Source organism: Pempheris klunzingeri, chromosome 15 (assembly GCF_042242105.1).
Source record: "Pempheris klunzingeri isolate RE-2024b chromosome 15, fPemKlu1.hap1, whole genome shotgun sequence".
Taxonomy (NCBI): domain Eukaryota; kingdom Metazoa; phylum Chordata; class Actinopteri; order Acropomatiformes; family Pempheridae; genus Pempheris; species Pempheris klunzingeri.
Window position 1 is genome coordinate 8,806,024 of NC_092026.1, and position 12,326 is coordinate 8,818,349.

Here is a 12,326-nt window from a genome sequence, read left to right on the forward strand (position 1 = left end):
TAAGGCCTGAGCCAGCCCTTAAATATATGCCTTGTCAAAAAGGAAGGTTTTTAGTCGACTCTTAAATGTAGAGAGGGTGTCTGCCCACCTGTGATATAGCGTTACACAAAATCCTTTCGCAGTTTTCAATGGCTTTGGATTTGGATGTCTAACTATCATAGGGACAACTGGCCCTCATCACAAAACACCTGACCGACATTCACCACATGAAAGAAAACATGTGCTTAACGTCAACCCAGTTTAATCTCATTTCACCCAGTTTGGTCCAATGTTAAGATGACATATCAGTAAACAGGATTCAAAAGTATCTTGAAATCAAAATGACATTATGTCATAACTGTAAACGCTATGAAGTTTGAAAAGACACCAGCCAAAGTGTGAACGTTTGCTTGCTCATATGCAATTGTTCAAACATATGAGAGGAAACAGTCCAGTTCTGTATGACTCACTGACAGTTTTAGATGGAGATATTTTTTTTATCTCAATGTCTCTTTACGTGTCTTCAGCCTCTTGATCCTTTCTGGGTCGTCCCCTGTGTTTCCCTGAGCTTTTCTCACTGTTCTGGCTGTTGTACCTCCTTCTCTTTGAGTCTTCTGGGTCATAATCAGAGTCACGGTCAGAATGTCTTGCCCTTCCTCTTGAACCGCTCGTGCTTGATGTCACTTTCTCACTCCTCTCCTCTGTTGAGTCAAACGACACGTCGCTGTCCGTCAGCTCGCCCTCACTTTCTTCATCACTGCAACGTGCTCTCTTTAACTTCTTTTCCTTGGCGGTCTTAGTATTCGAACACTGGCCTTGCATTTCCCCTGCTGCGCTTCTCTTAGGCCTTCCTATGGGTCGACCTGTACTTCTACTTCTTTTATTTGGTCCATCTATTCTCTCCTTCTGCTCCTCCTCTTCTTTATCGTGCTCATCTTCCACATTGTCGAGCCCTGAGTTTGTGTCTGTCTTGCTCACGTTCTCCTGAGCATCACGATCCGTGTCACTTGCAGTTTTGTTTTTTTTACCCGTGTTCTGGTCACGCCCAGAATCGGACGAGTGGTAGCGCTGGACGTGGCTCTTCAAGCTCACGTTGTGATTGAAGCATTTGTCACAATGCTGACACTTGTAGGGCCTCTCCCCAGTGTGCAGGCGCATGTGGGATTTCAGGTGGCTCGCCTGGTTGAAGCCACGCTGGCAGACTGAACACTTAAACGGCCTCTCTCCTGTGTGTACAGCTAAATGTCGCTGAAGAGCACGAGAACGGTTAAATTCAATCCCACAGATGTGACATTTTAACTGCGGGAGGCCTCTGTGGTCCTCCAGGTGGATTCTGCGTTCTTTATTTGTGGCAAATGTCTCTGAGCAGTCGGAGCATTTGTAGGGTTTTCCTTCAGTTAGGTGGGTCTGCTCATGCGTGTGTTTGTCCACCTTTGTTTTGAATGTAGTGTTACAGTATTTGCACCGATGCTCATAGTTCTCATCGTGGATTCTGCTGTGGGAAGTCAGAGCGATCTCGCTGACACATCTCTTACCGCAAATGTTGCAAGAAAAGGGTTTAATTTTGTGCTCGCACATGTGAGGCTTCCGTTTATTAAAAAACATGCCACAGTCTGTGCAGAGCTGACTGTGTTTGGGGGCAAGTGAAGGGAAATCCTCATCTTCATATTCGCTTTCCTCATCAGATTCATTATGAAGTTCGTTGTCCAGTGAAAGGTCACTCACTGGATTCCAGTCCTCATCTGAATCTATTTCGCCTTCATCCCCCGATTCCGCCATTTCATCCATGGGATCATTCTCCTCATCAATCACAGCAACAATCTCAGAGACCCCTGTGGGAGTGCTGTGGTTGTCATGTGCTGACGCTGCCTGTGAAAGATATAATGGAAACAATCGGTATGGGAAAAATGGAGCATTTTCAGTTTGTACAGCATGTATATTACAGCCCAACAAACAAATCTGTACTACTAATAACACTTACAGACCTTTTCATGGGGCTGCAACTAACGATTATTTTCCATTATCGATTAATCTCCTCTTTTTTCTTCGATTAATCGTTTGGTCTAAAAAAAACAAAATGCTAATAATAACAGCCCAGAGTCCTCTGGGACGTCTTCAAATGTCTTGATTTGTCTGACGAGAAGTCTAAAACCCACAGACATCAGTCATATATGACAAAGGAAAGCAACAAAACCTCCCATTTTAGAAACTAGAAATTTATTGTATTATTCCCACACTTTTTGGCTGACTGATTATTCTGTTATCAAAATGGTTGCATGTTATTTTTCTGTCAATCATCTAATCCATTATTCTACTAATCATTAGCGGTTTATTTTATAAGAGCCAGCACAAAAATTAACTACACAATACTGCAAAAAAGTCAAAATATCGAACAGTGTAGTTTTATTTTGAGAACTTTCTTGGATGTATAATTCTATCAAAAAGGAAGCTGAACTCTTCAGGATACGTTGTAATTTGTTGCTACCTGTTGGATCATTGGAGTCACGTCTACGCCTCCTGGCAGGCGTTCATCTTCAGCTGCTGGGACACTGGCACTGACTTGGCTTTTCCACTGGTTTCTGTAGTCACACTGAAGGCAGCGCTGGTTCAAGACGATGAGCAGCCCATAGGTGAACTTCTCCACCTTTACATTAGAGCCACATAACGGGCACTTGCAGCTGAACAACTGGAAGAGTCGGCTCTCATTCACAACATACCTCCCTTTCTTATGTAGAAGTGCAGCTCTAAAAAATAAAATAAAAAATGTGGTACAGATTTTAAAAGCTTTTCATATCTGCTGTAATTAAAGTACAATAGTTAAGATGGACTGACTTACTTTTCCCTGATCACGTCGATGTTCTCTATCTTTTGTAGGATCTGACCGTAATCATACATGAAAGCATCTGAAGCATCACTAGGCACTGGGCTTTGTTGGGCAGCTGCAAATTCAATTCAAAGTTCATTATTCACGAGAAAACATCTGAATGAACAACTGCTCCATTTTTGTTGACACAAAACACTGACAAGTTTCTAACCTGGTGAAGTTATTCCTGATTCTTCATAAAAGGAAGATGGGCTGTCATGTGTTTTAAGTTGATCACACTGAAAATCAACTTCTGCAGCTTCCACAGGCTCCTGCACAGAGGAACGAGGAGAGAAAAGGCTTGTAGTTGTTGGATAACACAGCACTACAGTTTAAAGTGGGAATGAACTCCGTCCACCCAGGCGGGTATTCAGGAGAATAACTATGGCATGAGCTGTAGCCTGTAGCGCTGGGGTTCCATGTGTGTTGGCGGAGGTGTGTACTAAGAGCAGGAGGTTGACGCTGTCAAAGATAAATCACCATGTTTTGGCCTCACCTGAATTGGCACAGGCTCCTCTGGCTCTGACTTGAGACACAGTGATGGGACAGCACTGTACTTTAGCTGGACCGTGCCAGCCACCGGAGTCAGCTTAACAAAGCAGTCCTCAGTGAAGTGTTCTCTACAAATGGTGATATCAGTCCAGGACGACTCTCTAAGTCGCTGCCCATTGACCTCAAACAGGAACTGAACCCACTCCAGCCTCCTCTCCGGGTCCTCCGGTAACCTGAACCGCAGCGCACTGCGACGCCACGAATCACATACGACAACCGAGCACATCCTGGGTGTAAGGCCTGTCCCTCCAGCTTTGAAAAGTGGTCGGACAGCGTTAAAGTTTAATGTTTAAAGGGTCCAGTGGACAGACTTCGGTGTTGACTGTCCCAAACAGTCCTCAGCTAACAGCTAACGGCTAGCTGTTTCTCCACGTCAGCGGCGAGTGGGCGGGGTTTCATGGCGGGGTGCGCCTGGTTTCTCACCCAGCGTATCCCGACTTGGGCCAACACATATTGATTGAAAAATATAAACAAAATTCCAGTGGTGAAAATGTAAATAAGCATGTTTACTTATGTACAAATTTGAAGTGCTTCTACTGTTGGCTTTTCTTCTCATATTATATATTTACTTCACTTTAATTATTTGGCAGCTTTCATCACTGGTTATGTTAGATTTTTGCAAACAAACATAATGATAAGTTATGCAAGTATATGATGGTATAAAGTCAAGAGAAATTGAACAACAGAAAGGAATATACACTCAACATTAGTCCTGTTTAATATACTTTTATCCAATTTGACCTTATAGTACATACACACATCAGGTAACAGGATTAGAAAGTATTTTAAAATGCGATATGACCTAAACTCTGGCCTACGTGTGCATGTTTTGTCTATCATGTTATGTAAATTTCAAGGACATCAGTCCATCTCTGTAAGGACATCTACTGCACCTGGCCTCTTCCTTTGCAAACCAACTTAATTCTTTACTTTTTCACACCTCTAGATTTTTCCTTGGTCTTCCCCTGTGCTTCACTAAGCTTTTACCACGGTTCTGGCTGCTGTGTCGCCATCACAATGTTTTGGCCTTCCCTTTGAACTCGCTGTGTTCTTTATCGCCTTCTTGCCCGTCTCCACTCCCTCTGCTGACTCAAAGGACGTTTCACTGTCACTGGGCTCGTCCTCCTCACTTTCATCATTTCCTCGTTTCTCTTTAACCTCTGAACTCGTTGTTTTCCAGTCTTAGTGTTTGAACACTGACCTTCCACTTGAACTGCTGGGACCAGGTTGCCTGATTCACAGGTCTTTGGCCGTCCTACCGGCCTACCTGTGGTCTTCCTTTTTTTCTTAGGCCTATCTGTCGTCTCCCTCTGCTCCTCCTCTTCTGTATCCTGTTCTTCCTCCATATTGTCAAGCCCTGAATCTACACATCTCCTGTTCCCACGCTCCTCAGCATCAGCAGTGTCACTTTCCCTCTCGTTGATCTCCCCTTTCTTCTGTCCAGAGCTCGACGAGTGGTAACGCTGGACGTGGCTCTTCAAGCTCACGTTGTGATTGAAGCATTTGTCACAATGCTGACACTTGTAGGGCCTCTCCCCAGTGTGCAGGCGCATGTGGGATTTCAGGTGGCTCGCCTGGTTGAAGCCACGTTGGCAGACTGAACACTTAAACGGCCTCTCTCCTGTGTGTACAGCTAAATGTCGCTGAAGAGAAAGCGGCCAGAGAAATTCAATCCCACAGATGTGACATTTTAACTGCGGGGGGCCTCTATGGTCCTCCAGGTGGATTCTGCGTTCTTTATTTGTGGCAAATGTCTCTGAGCAGTCGGAGCATTTGTAGGGTTTTCCTTCAGTTAGGTGGGTCTGCTCATGCGTGTGTTTGTCCACCTTTGTTTTGAATGCAGCATTACAGTATTTGCACCGATGCTCATAGTTCTCATTGTGGATTCTGCTGTGGGAAGTCAGAGCGATCTCGCTGACACATCTCTTACCGCAAATGTTGCAAGAAAAGGGTTTAATTTTGTGCTCGCACGTGTGAGGCTTCCGTTTATTGAAAAACATGCCACAGTCTGTGCAGAGCTGACTGTGTTTGGGGGCAAAAGGAGGATAAGCATCACCTTCCTCTTCCCCTTTGTCTTCAGGTTTCTTTTGAGGTTCGTTCGCCAGAAGAAAATGCTTCTTTGGCTTCCAGTCCTCGTCTGAATCCACTTCACCCTGATCACTCGATTCCTCAGTTTCCGTGGGATCATTCTCCTCATCAACAACAGCAACAATCTCAGAGACCCCTGTGATGCCGCTATGGGTGTCATCTGTTGGCGGCGCCTGTGATACGATGACATGAATAGGGGTAAAATTACACTCTTTGAAGTCGCCACAGAAGACTGTTTCACCAATTACAACTAAAAAGACAAAAGGGCTCAAGCAGAAGGTGCATTTTGGTTTATGATTCTCACTAAAAATTTGTAAAAATTCACAAACTCACACTTAATGCATACATTTTCTTGGATACACAATTCTTAAGCTAGAAGCAGTGTGTCTGGATGTGTTGTAGTACCTCCTACCTGTTGGTGTTCGTCTTCAGCTGATGGCACGTAGGCACTGACTTGGCTTTTCCACTGGTTTCTGTAGTCACACTGAAGGCATCGCTGGTTCAAGACGATGAGCAGCCCATAGGTGACCTTCTCCATCTTTACTTTAGAGCCACATGACGGGCACTTGCAGCTGAACAACTGCAGGAGGCGTTTTTCGTTCACAATATACTTTCCTTTCTTCTGCAGAAGTGCAGCTCTAAAAATCATTGAAAATGAAATGTTAAAACACCAATCTGATGTGGAAAGCGGCCAAAGTAAGCAAACATTTTTAGTTTACAGGACACTTACTTTTCCCTGATCAAATCAATATTCACATTTTCACGCTTCTGACCATGTACAAGCACAAAAGCATCTGAAGTATCAGTTGAACATGAGATGCCTCTTGAGGCTGGACTTCCTTGGACAGCTGCAAATTAAATTTAAAGTGTAAGTGAAAATATTCTTCACTTTACTTGATTTTTAATAGCACGTGATATTTTTTTTTCTTACCCATTGAAGACAGTCCCGATTCTTCAGAATAGGAGGTCGGATCATCATATGTTTTAAGTTGATCCCTCTGACAAGTGGTTTCCACAGGCTCCTACACAAAGAAGCAAGACTAAAAGCTTGTAGTTGACAAACAGTAACATAGAATAATATACAATATTTTAAAAACTGTGTTTGGATGATATCAAAGGTCCCATATTCTGCTTATTTTAAGGTTCATACTTGTATTTGGAGGTCCTGCTAGAATAGGTTTACACAAAAAAACACAATATTTTTCTCCTACAGACATGGCTACTGAAGCTGTTTTCAGCCTCTGTCTGAATGCTCCACTTTAGAGGAACAGAACAATCTGCTGTTTCATTCTCACCTCCTACATCTTGTATTACTGTGAGCTGGAGTTAATGAGGTCAAACCAATAGTGGACAGCGAGGTGGGTTCAGGGGGTTTTCAGCAGTCGGCCTGCTGAAGGGCTGGAGGTCACATGATCAACAGATCCCCTTATGACATCATATAGGGAGGCAAATCTAAAGTTTTGATTTCATATCAAAATATATGAAAGCTCTGTGTGTCCATTGACTGTAAGATGTGTTTTCTCACCAACTGAATGGTAAATGGCCACATTAGCATGTAAATATGGACAGTAGGATAACACAGGACATAAAACATCTGTTGTTGATCACAATGTTGACACCATGCTTGATTGGGTGGTGCAGGGCCTCCTGCTGTACTTTAACTCCCAAGTGGTTTACTCCTGTTATAACTAATGAGTCCCAATAGCAATTAAGACATTAGAAACCCCTTACTGTTAAATGCCTGACTTGCTTGCTTATCTACCTTATTCATCTTTTATATATTAGAGAGGAAACTTTTTTTTTTTAAACTATTACTTGACAATTATATCGTCACTTTTGATGTAACCCTCCTTTGTTAGTGTGTGTTAACTTTATTTGCCGAGTAAGCCTCGGTCTAAATACTTGTTTGGGGAATACATGAACATTTCAGTACATTTGCTACACTTGGCCCATAAGGTAGCAGTAGAACACCAAACGTAGGATGCAGCATCAGGTGATGGGCTGTGCAGGTCGGAGGGGTAAACAGATGTAGACTGTAGTCTGTGGTGACAGCCGTCAGACTCACCACACATGTGGAGCAGTCCAGATGTGGCTCAGGTTTGTCTGCCTCAGTCTGCACACACAGTGATGGAACAGCACTGGGCTTTAAAACCGCTCCGGTCAGACCTGAATGGCTCCGGTTTTCAAAACAGTCATCTTTAAAGTGCTCACTACAAACTCTAATGTCGGTCCAGGACGATTCCTTAAAACGCTGCTTGTTGACCGTAGCGAGGAACTGAGCCCACTCCAGCCTCCTCTCCGGGTCCTCCGGTAACCTGAACCGCTGCGCACTGCGACGCCACGAATCACATCCGACAACAGAGCACATCCTGGACTTCAGGTCTGTCCCTCCAGCTTTAAAAAGCGGTCGGACAGCGTTTGTAATGAGTATAAACAACAGAGCAGAGGCAGATGTCAACAGCAGCGCTCGGCTAATTTAGCTAGCCGCGCTGGCCGCTGAATGGGCGGGGTTCTACGCAAAGGTACGCACGGTTTGTTGTCCGGCGTACACCAGCTAGCTACAGCCGGTGACAGGTGGTGGTGACGGTCATCATTTCAGATGACAAAATCAATGGCCGTCGGCTAGAGATGAAAAGTGTGCTTTTATTTTCATCCGTGTTTAAACTTCCAGAGGATTTAAGTAGTGGATTTGCTTGAAATCCGGGTGTACGGTGCAGTGTAGTTTAATGTTGCTCTGTAGCTACGTGAAAGACGGTCTCTAAAACCAAGCAAACCCAAGGCATCGGTTGCCTAGTTACAATGAAAAATAGTAGCGGACAAGATGACAGCCTGAACTAGCTAGCATGACATATAGCATAAAGTGATTAGTACAGAGCAATATGACCCCTTCTGTAGCACTGGTCGGTGCTGTAGCTTTATTATTGCCATAACTAACAGAGCTGTGGGTTCAAAGCTCCAACGTTAACCTACCTAACGTTACCTGGTAGAGTAAAGTCACTCACTGATAAGTTATTAACCAGACTAATGTGAATTATGAGGCGCTTATTGGCTTCTAAATACGAGAAACAAAGTCCCGTGAACGTATCAAAACAGACTCATGGTGAGTAAGTGCAGATTCTCCAGCAGGTGGCGCTGTTCAGCTTCACAAGTGTCCTACTGTATCATAACTGTTGACACTGTTGACCTGTAAAAATCACTCCTTAGTTTTCAAAACAGTTTGTAGGTCAAACATTTAGGGGACTAGTTGGGTTTTTTTTCTCTTTTATTACACTGGAGGTTTTACTGCTATTTTACTTTACTTTTCTTAAATATCTTATTTGCAAGAGCGATCACCTGTAAAACCATACAGATTTAAGAGGAATAGTAAAAGGGGATGTGAAACAGACCAGACCATGGGATATGATTTTAATAGATAATGGGAAAAGACATCACTTGGTTAAAATGACTACATTTAAAAACACAGAGCTTTTAAAGCATGTTCCTGAAATGGCCCACAGTTAGTACGCTGTAGACTTTGAAAGTGTAAATTGTTATCACTAATAAAGTTGTGCATCAGAATAATCGAATGTCTCAGTCTAAACTCTGCTCTTTGAGTTACCAAGATGTCACCTAACTATGACAGCAGCTGTAACCTAGTTTCCTGCTCTGTGGACAGATTTCAGACATGTTAAAATACACGCCAAACTCTGCGGAGTCCATGCAAAAGATGACCGCTTTGTGTGTGTGTGTGTGTGTGTGTGTGTGTGTGTGTGTGTGTGTGTGTGTGTGTGTGTGTTAACAGATCTAATCCCCCAGGTCAAAGAGCACATGTTTTCCAGGAGGTGGAGCACATACTGTACCTACCATGCATGCCTCTGTAAGCATCTGTACTCTTGAATCCTGTCTTTTCACTGTTTAACATCCGTGGGGCCAGTTGCCTGGAGTCAAACACATGCATATTTACCGACACGTGCCACCATTTAACGGCCTGCATCACATCCTATGATACTGACTTTTTTCACTTGTATCCACTGCAGGGACGTGTGGCTGAGATATGGGCTCAGGGTCATCTGTGCTTTTAAACATATGGCCCCTGAGCAAACAGGAATGTCACTGACAACTGCAGCCTGTGTAGCAGGTGGTGACAAGTTACTCTCCTGTGTCTCCTGTGTCACATGTATTACCAATGTCCGAAAGCATGCAGGGGTTTTATGACAGGAGGCGTTAATCATGCAGGGCTTTGTGGATTTACTTACTTTGCCGCTGGGTGTTTTGAGGAATGTCTGCTTGCTGTTTATCGGACAAGTTATTGCACGTGTCCAGTGATCAGCGCTCCATTTATCTGCCCTGAGGAGACCAGTCGCTACGTCTCTCATCCCACTACGTTCATTTGTGTTTCTTTATGTGTTTACATGCTTGTGACATGTACACAGTAGCTGGTATTTCTATCTATTGGCGTGAAATTTAGTAATTAAAATGATTTTTTCTTTGTTAATGAGTGTTTATATCATATTAATCACCATACCAGTGGGAGTCAAGGACAATCTGCATTCCAAAAACCTCTCCTCTTTACTCTCTTTCTTTGATATCATCATTCACCATCAGCACATTTGCTGAATGTGCTGAAACTTCAAAGGCTGATACTTGGGAGGAATGTGCTGTTAAATTGTAAACATTAGGATGGGGCAATAAACCCGGCAGAGCACACAAACACACAGCGTGAGAAGATCATTTCCACGGTTTACACAGCAACAAACCCATTCCTTTCATGGTGAATGTGGCCAGTATGAAGTTCCCATGTGACTGAGTCGGAGACAGGAGGGAAAACTGTTCCAAAAAGTGTAGAAAATGTAATTTTCTTGGATGTTTAAGCACAATGGAATCTGACCCCTGACTCCTATTTACGTTCTATCTTCCTTCATCATATGAATTCTGGGAAAGAGCGAGCGAGAGAGCTGCAGTCGAAACATGTCAGCTGCCTTTCACATTCACAGAGGAATGTTGGCGAGTCTTCACAATGTTGTCAGTCAGTGCAGCCAGATAAGAGCTCTCAGTTCATAAATAAGATTGATGGCATCGCATACCACCGGTTCCTGCTCTGTGTTTTCCCATACAAGCCTCTCTGTCAAAAGCATCCGTACTATCTCTCCAGCTCATATCCTCTCTGCCCAAGTCCAGGCATGCTTCGGTGTTTTAACATAGTCCCCATCCAGTTATCAAACCACAATACAGCAGGATCCATTCAGCCTTTGCTTTGCTCAGTTGTGAATAGAAATGTGGCAAATGTCTCAAAGCCAGCACAGAAAATTGACCATAAATAGTTTGTTGAAGGTACAGGTTAATGGATAACTTTAAAAGATGTGTCTATTTGCCTCGTAATGCCACTCAGTTCCACCAGGAGTCTTCAGAACATTTTTGAAATGTCAAAAAATAGCTCTGCTTTGATGTACAGTGAATTCAGCAAAGGTCTTGCACACCTTAATGTCACATTTGATAAGTGTTTAGGATCAAAAGGAACCAGAAAATCAGCAAGCTAGAGACTAAAACGACTTTAATAAGGTATAAATGACCAGGATTTTTTTCTGCAATAAAGAGACACCCCACACTAGAGAAAGGGTCCCCTAACAACAAAGTTTCAACCCTATTTGACTGAGGATGACAGCTCAAGGACGCTTCAGCATAGCAGATGCTTGGTAGAGTTGGTGGGTTTAAAAAACAACAGAAATAATGAAACTTCATGAAGGGTTTAAAGGTTGGAATCTAATCAATTATTAATACAGTAGATAATGCCTTATCAGTTATAAGCACTTATAAGATCGAATTTTGGGCTGCCACATTGAGGGAGTATATATTGTAGATCAAAACAACCAAGATATTTGGAAACATTTGGTGGATAAAAACGGGAGAAGAAGTTTTGTCTTTTGATTTTTAACAAACCAAACCAGATATTTAACCCAGCTCCTCCGGGCTAAAGGCAGCGTCACTATTCACGGATCCACTCAGCTCCGCATTTATCAGTCAAAATGTGTGAAATCTCCTCCACCACGGCCATATTTCATATTTCACACATGTGTTGCACATAGTGTGAGGGGACTCTGATGACACCCTGACGTTGGCTGTCACTGTCATTGTCCTGCTGCATTGTGAAGGCTCATTGTCAGAGCTGCTCAGCTGCCCCAAACTGGTACAAGTCAATATCAGTGGCTCCATTGTGTGTGTGTGTGTGTGTGTGTGTGTGTGTGTGAGTGAGAGAGACAGAGAGAGAGAGAGAGAGAGAAAGATCTATCCTGAAACAGACACCACATAACGGAGCTCTCCATTCTCTCATCTTCATACCCGATGGCACGTCCTGGAATAGTTCATAAACACCTCTGGGTGTGAGTTAAATCGGAGGCAATAAAAGCATTCAGGCATGCAGCACATGTTTGCAAAGGTGGATGGCAACACACAGGCATTTCAAATGGCATTAGCGGCTAATCTTGGAGAAACCTGTCTTTGTCACTTATAGGGTTACGTGTCCCTATGAGAATGCGATCTATGTCAAGCACGCTCTTCATGGCAAGAAGAGAACAAGAGAGCAGGCCACCCGAGAAAGTTGAACCCAAAAGAATGCAGCTCTGGTATTCATTAATGAAGAGCACTCTTCTCTGTGGTGGAGCGAGAGGACAGGAGTGAGCAGATTGGGTGACAATGTGAGAGAGAACAGGGAGTGAAACAGGAGGGGAAGATTCACAGCATCTACCAGAAAAACTACAACCTTCCTTTTTAACGCATATTTCGAAATACTCTTTATATTGTTCAATGGAAAACAGACGTTTTTTTGCCTGCATAGATGAAACAACTCACAAGTCAGGGAGTCAGTTGA

The 12,326-nt window shown here is 43.4% G+C and overlaps 2 protein-coding genes across 2 annotated transcripts; both read right to left on the reverse strand.

Annotated features, from left to right (window-relative positions):
• Positions 1-251: 251 nt before the first annotated feature.
• LOC139214130 (uncharacterized) lies at positions 252-3,620 on the reverse strand. The gene is made up of 5 exons (XM_070844888.1): positions 3,339-3,620; positions 3,015-3,114; positions 2,816-2,918; positions 2,465-2,723; positions 252-1,848 (listed from the first exon to the last, which is right to left on the reverse strand). The coding sequence occupies exons 1-5, from the start codon at positions 3,618-3,620 to the stop codon at positions 493-495; spliced, it is 2,100 nt and encodes a 699-aa protein (XP_070700989.1). The 3' UTR covers positions 252-492.
• A 557-nt stretch (positions 3,621-4,177) lies between these two features.
• On the reverse strand, positions 4,178-6,566 carry LOC139214610 (uncharacterized). Its single transcript, XM_070845502.1, has 4 exons — positions 6,414-6,566; positions 6,213-6,330; positions 5,895-6,120; positions 4,178-5,655 (listed from the first exon to the last, which is right to left on the reverse strand). The coding sequence occupies exons 1-4, from the start codon at positions 6,415-6,417 to the stop codon at positions 4,447-4,449; spliced, it is 1,557 nt and encodes a 518-aa protein (XP_070701603.1). The 5' UTR covers positions 6,418-6,566; the 3' UTR covers positions 4,178-4,446.
• Between the last annotated feature and the right edge of the window lie 5,760 nt (positions 6,567-12,326).

Coding starts and splice junctions, on each gene's coding strand:
- LOC139214610 (XM_070845502.1), bottom strand. Junction 6,121..6,212: donor ATTGATTTGATCAGGGAAAA/GTAAGTGTCCTG, acceptor AATGATTTTTAG/AGCTGCACTTCTGCAGAAGA. Junction 5,656..5,894: donor CTGAAGACGAACACCAACAG/GTAGGAGGTACT, acceptor ATCGTATCACAG/GCGCCGCCAACAGATGACAC.
- LOC139214130 (XM_070844888.1), bottom strand. CDS start 3,620: ATGTGCTCGGTTGTCGTATGTGATTCGTGGCGTCGCAGTGCGCTGCGG. Junction 3,115..3,338: donor AGGAGCCTGTGCCAATTCAG/GTGAGGCCAAAA, acceptor TCCTCTGTGCAG/GAGCCTGTGGAAGCTGCAGA. Junction 2,724..2,815: donor ATCGACGTGATCAGGGAAAA/GTAAGTCAGTCC, acceptor TTTATTTTTTAG/AGCTGCACTTCTACATAAGA.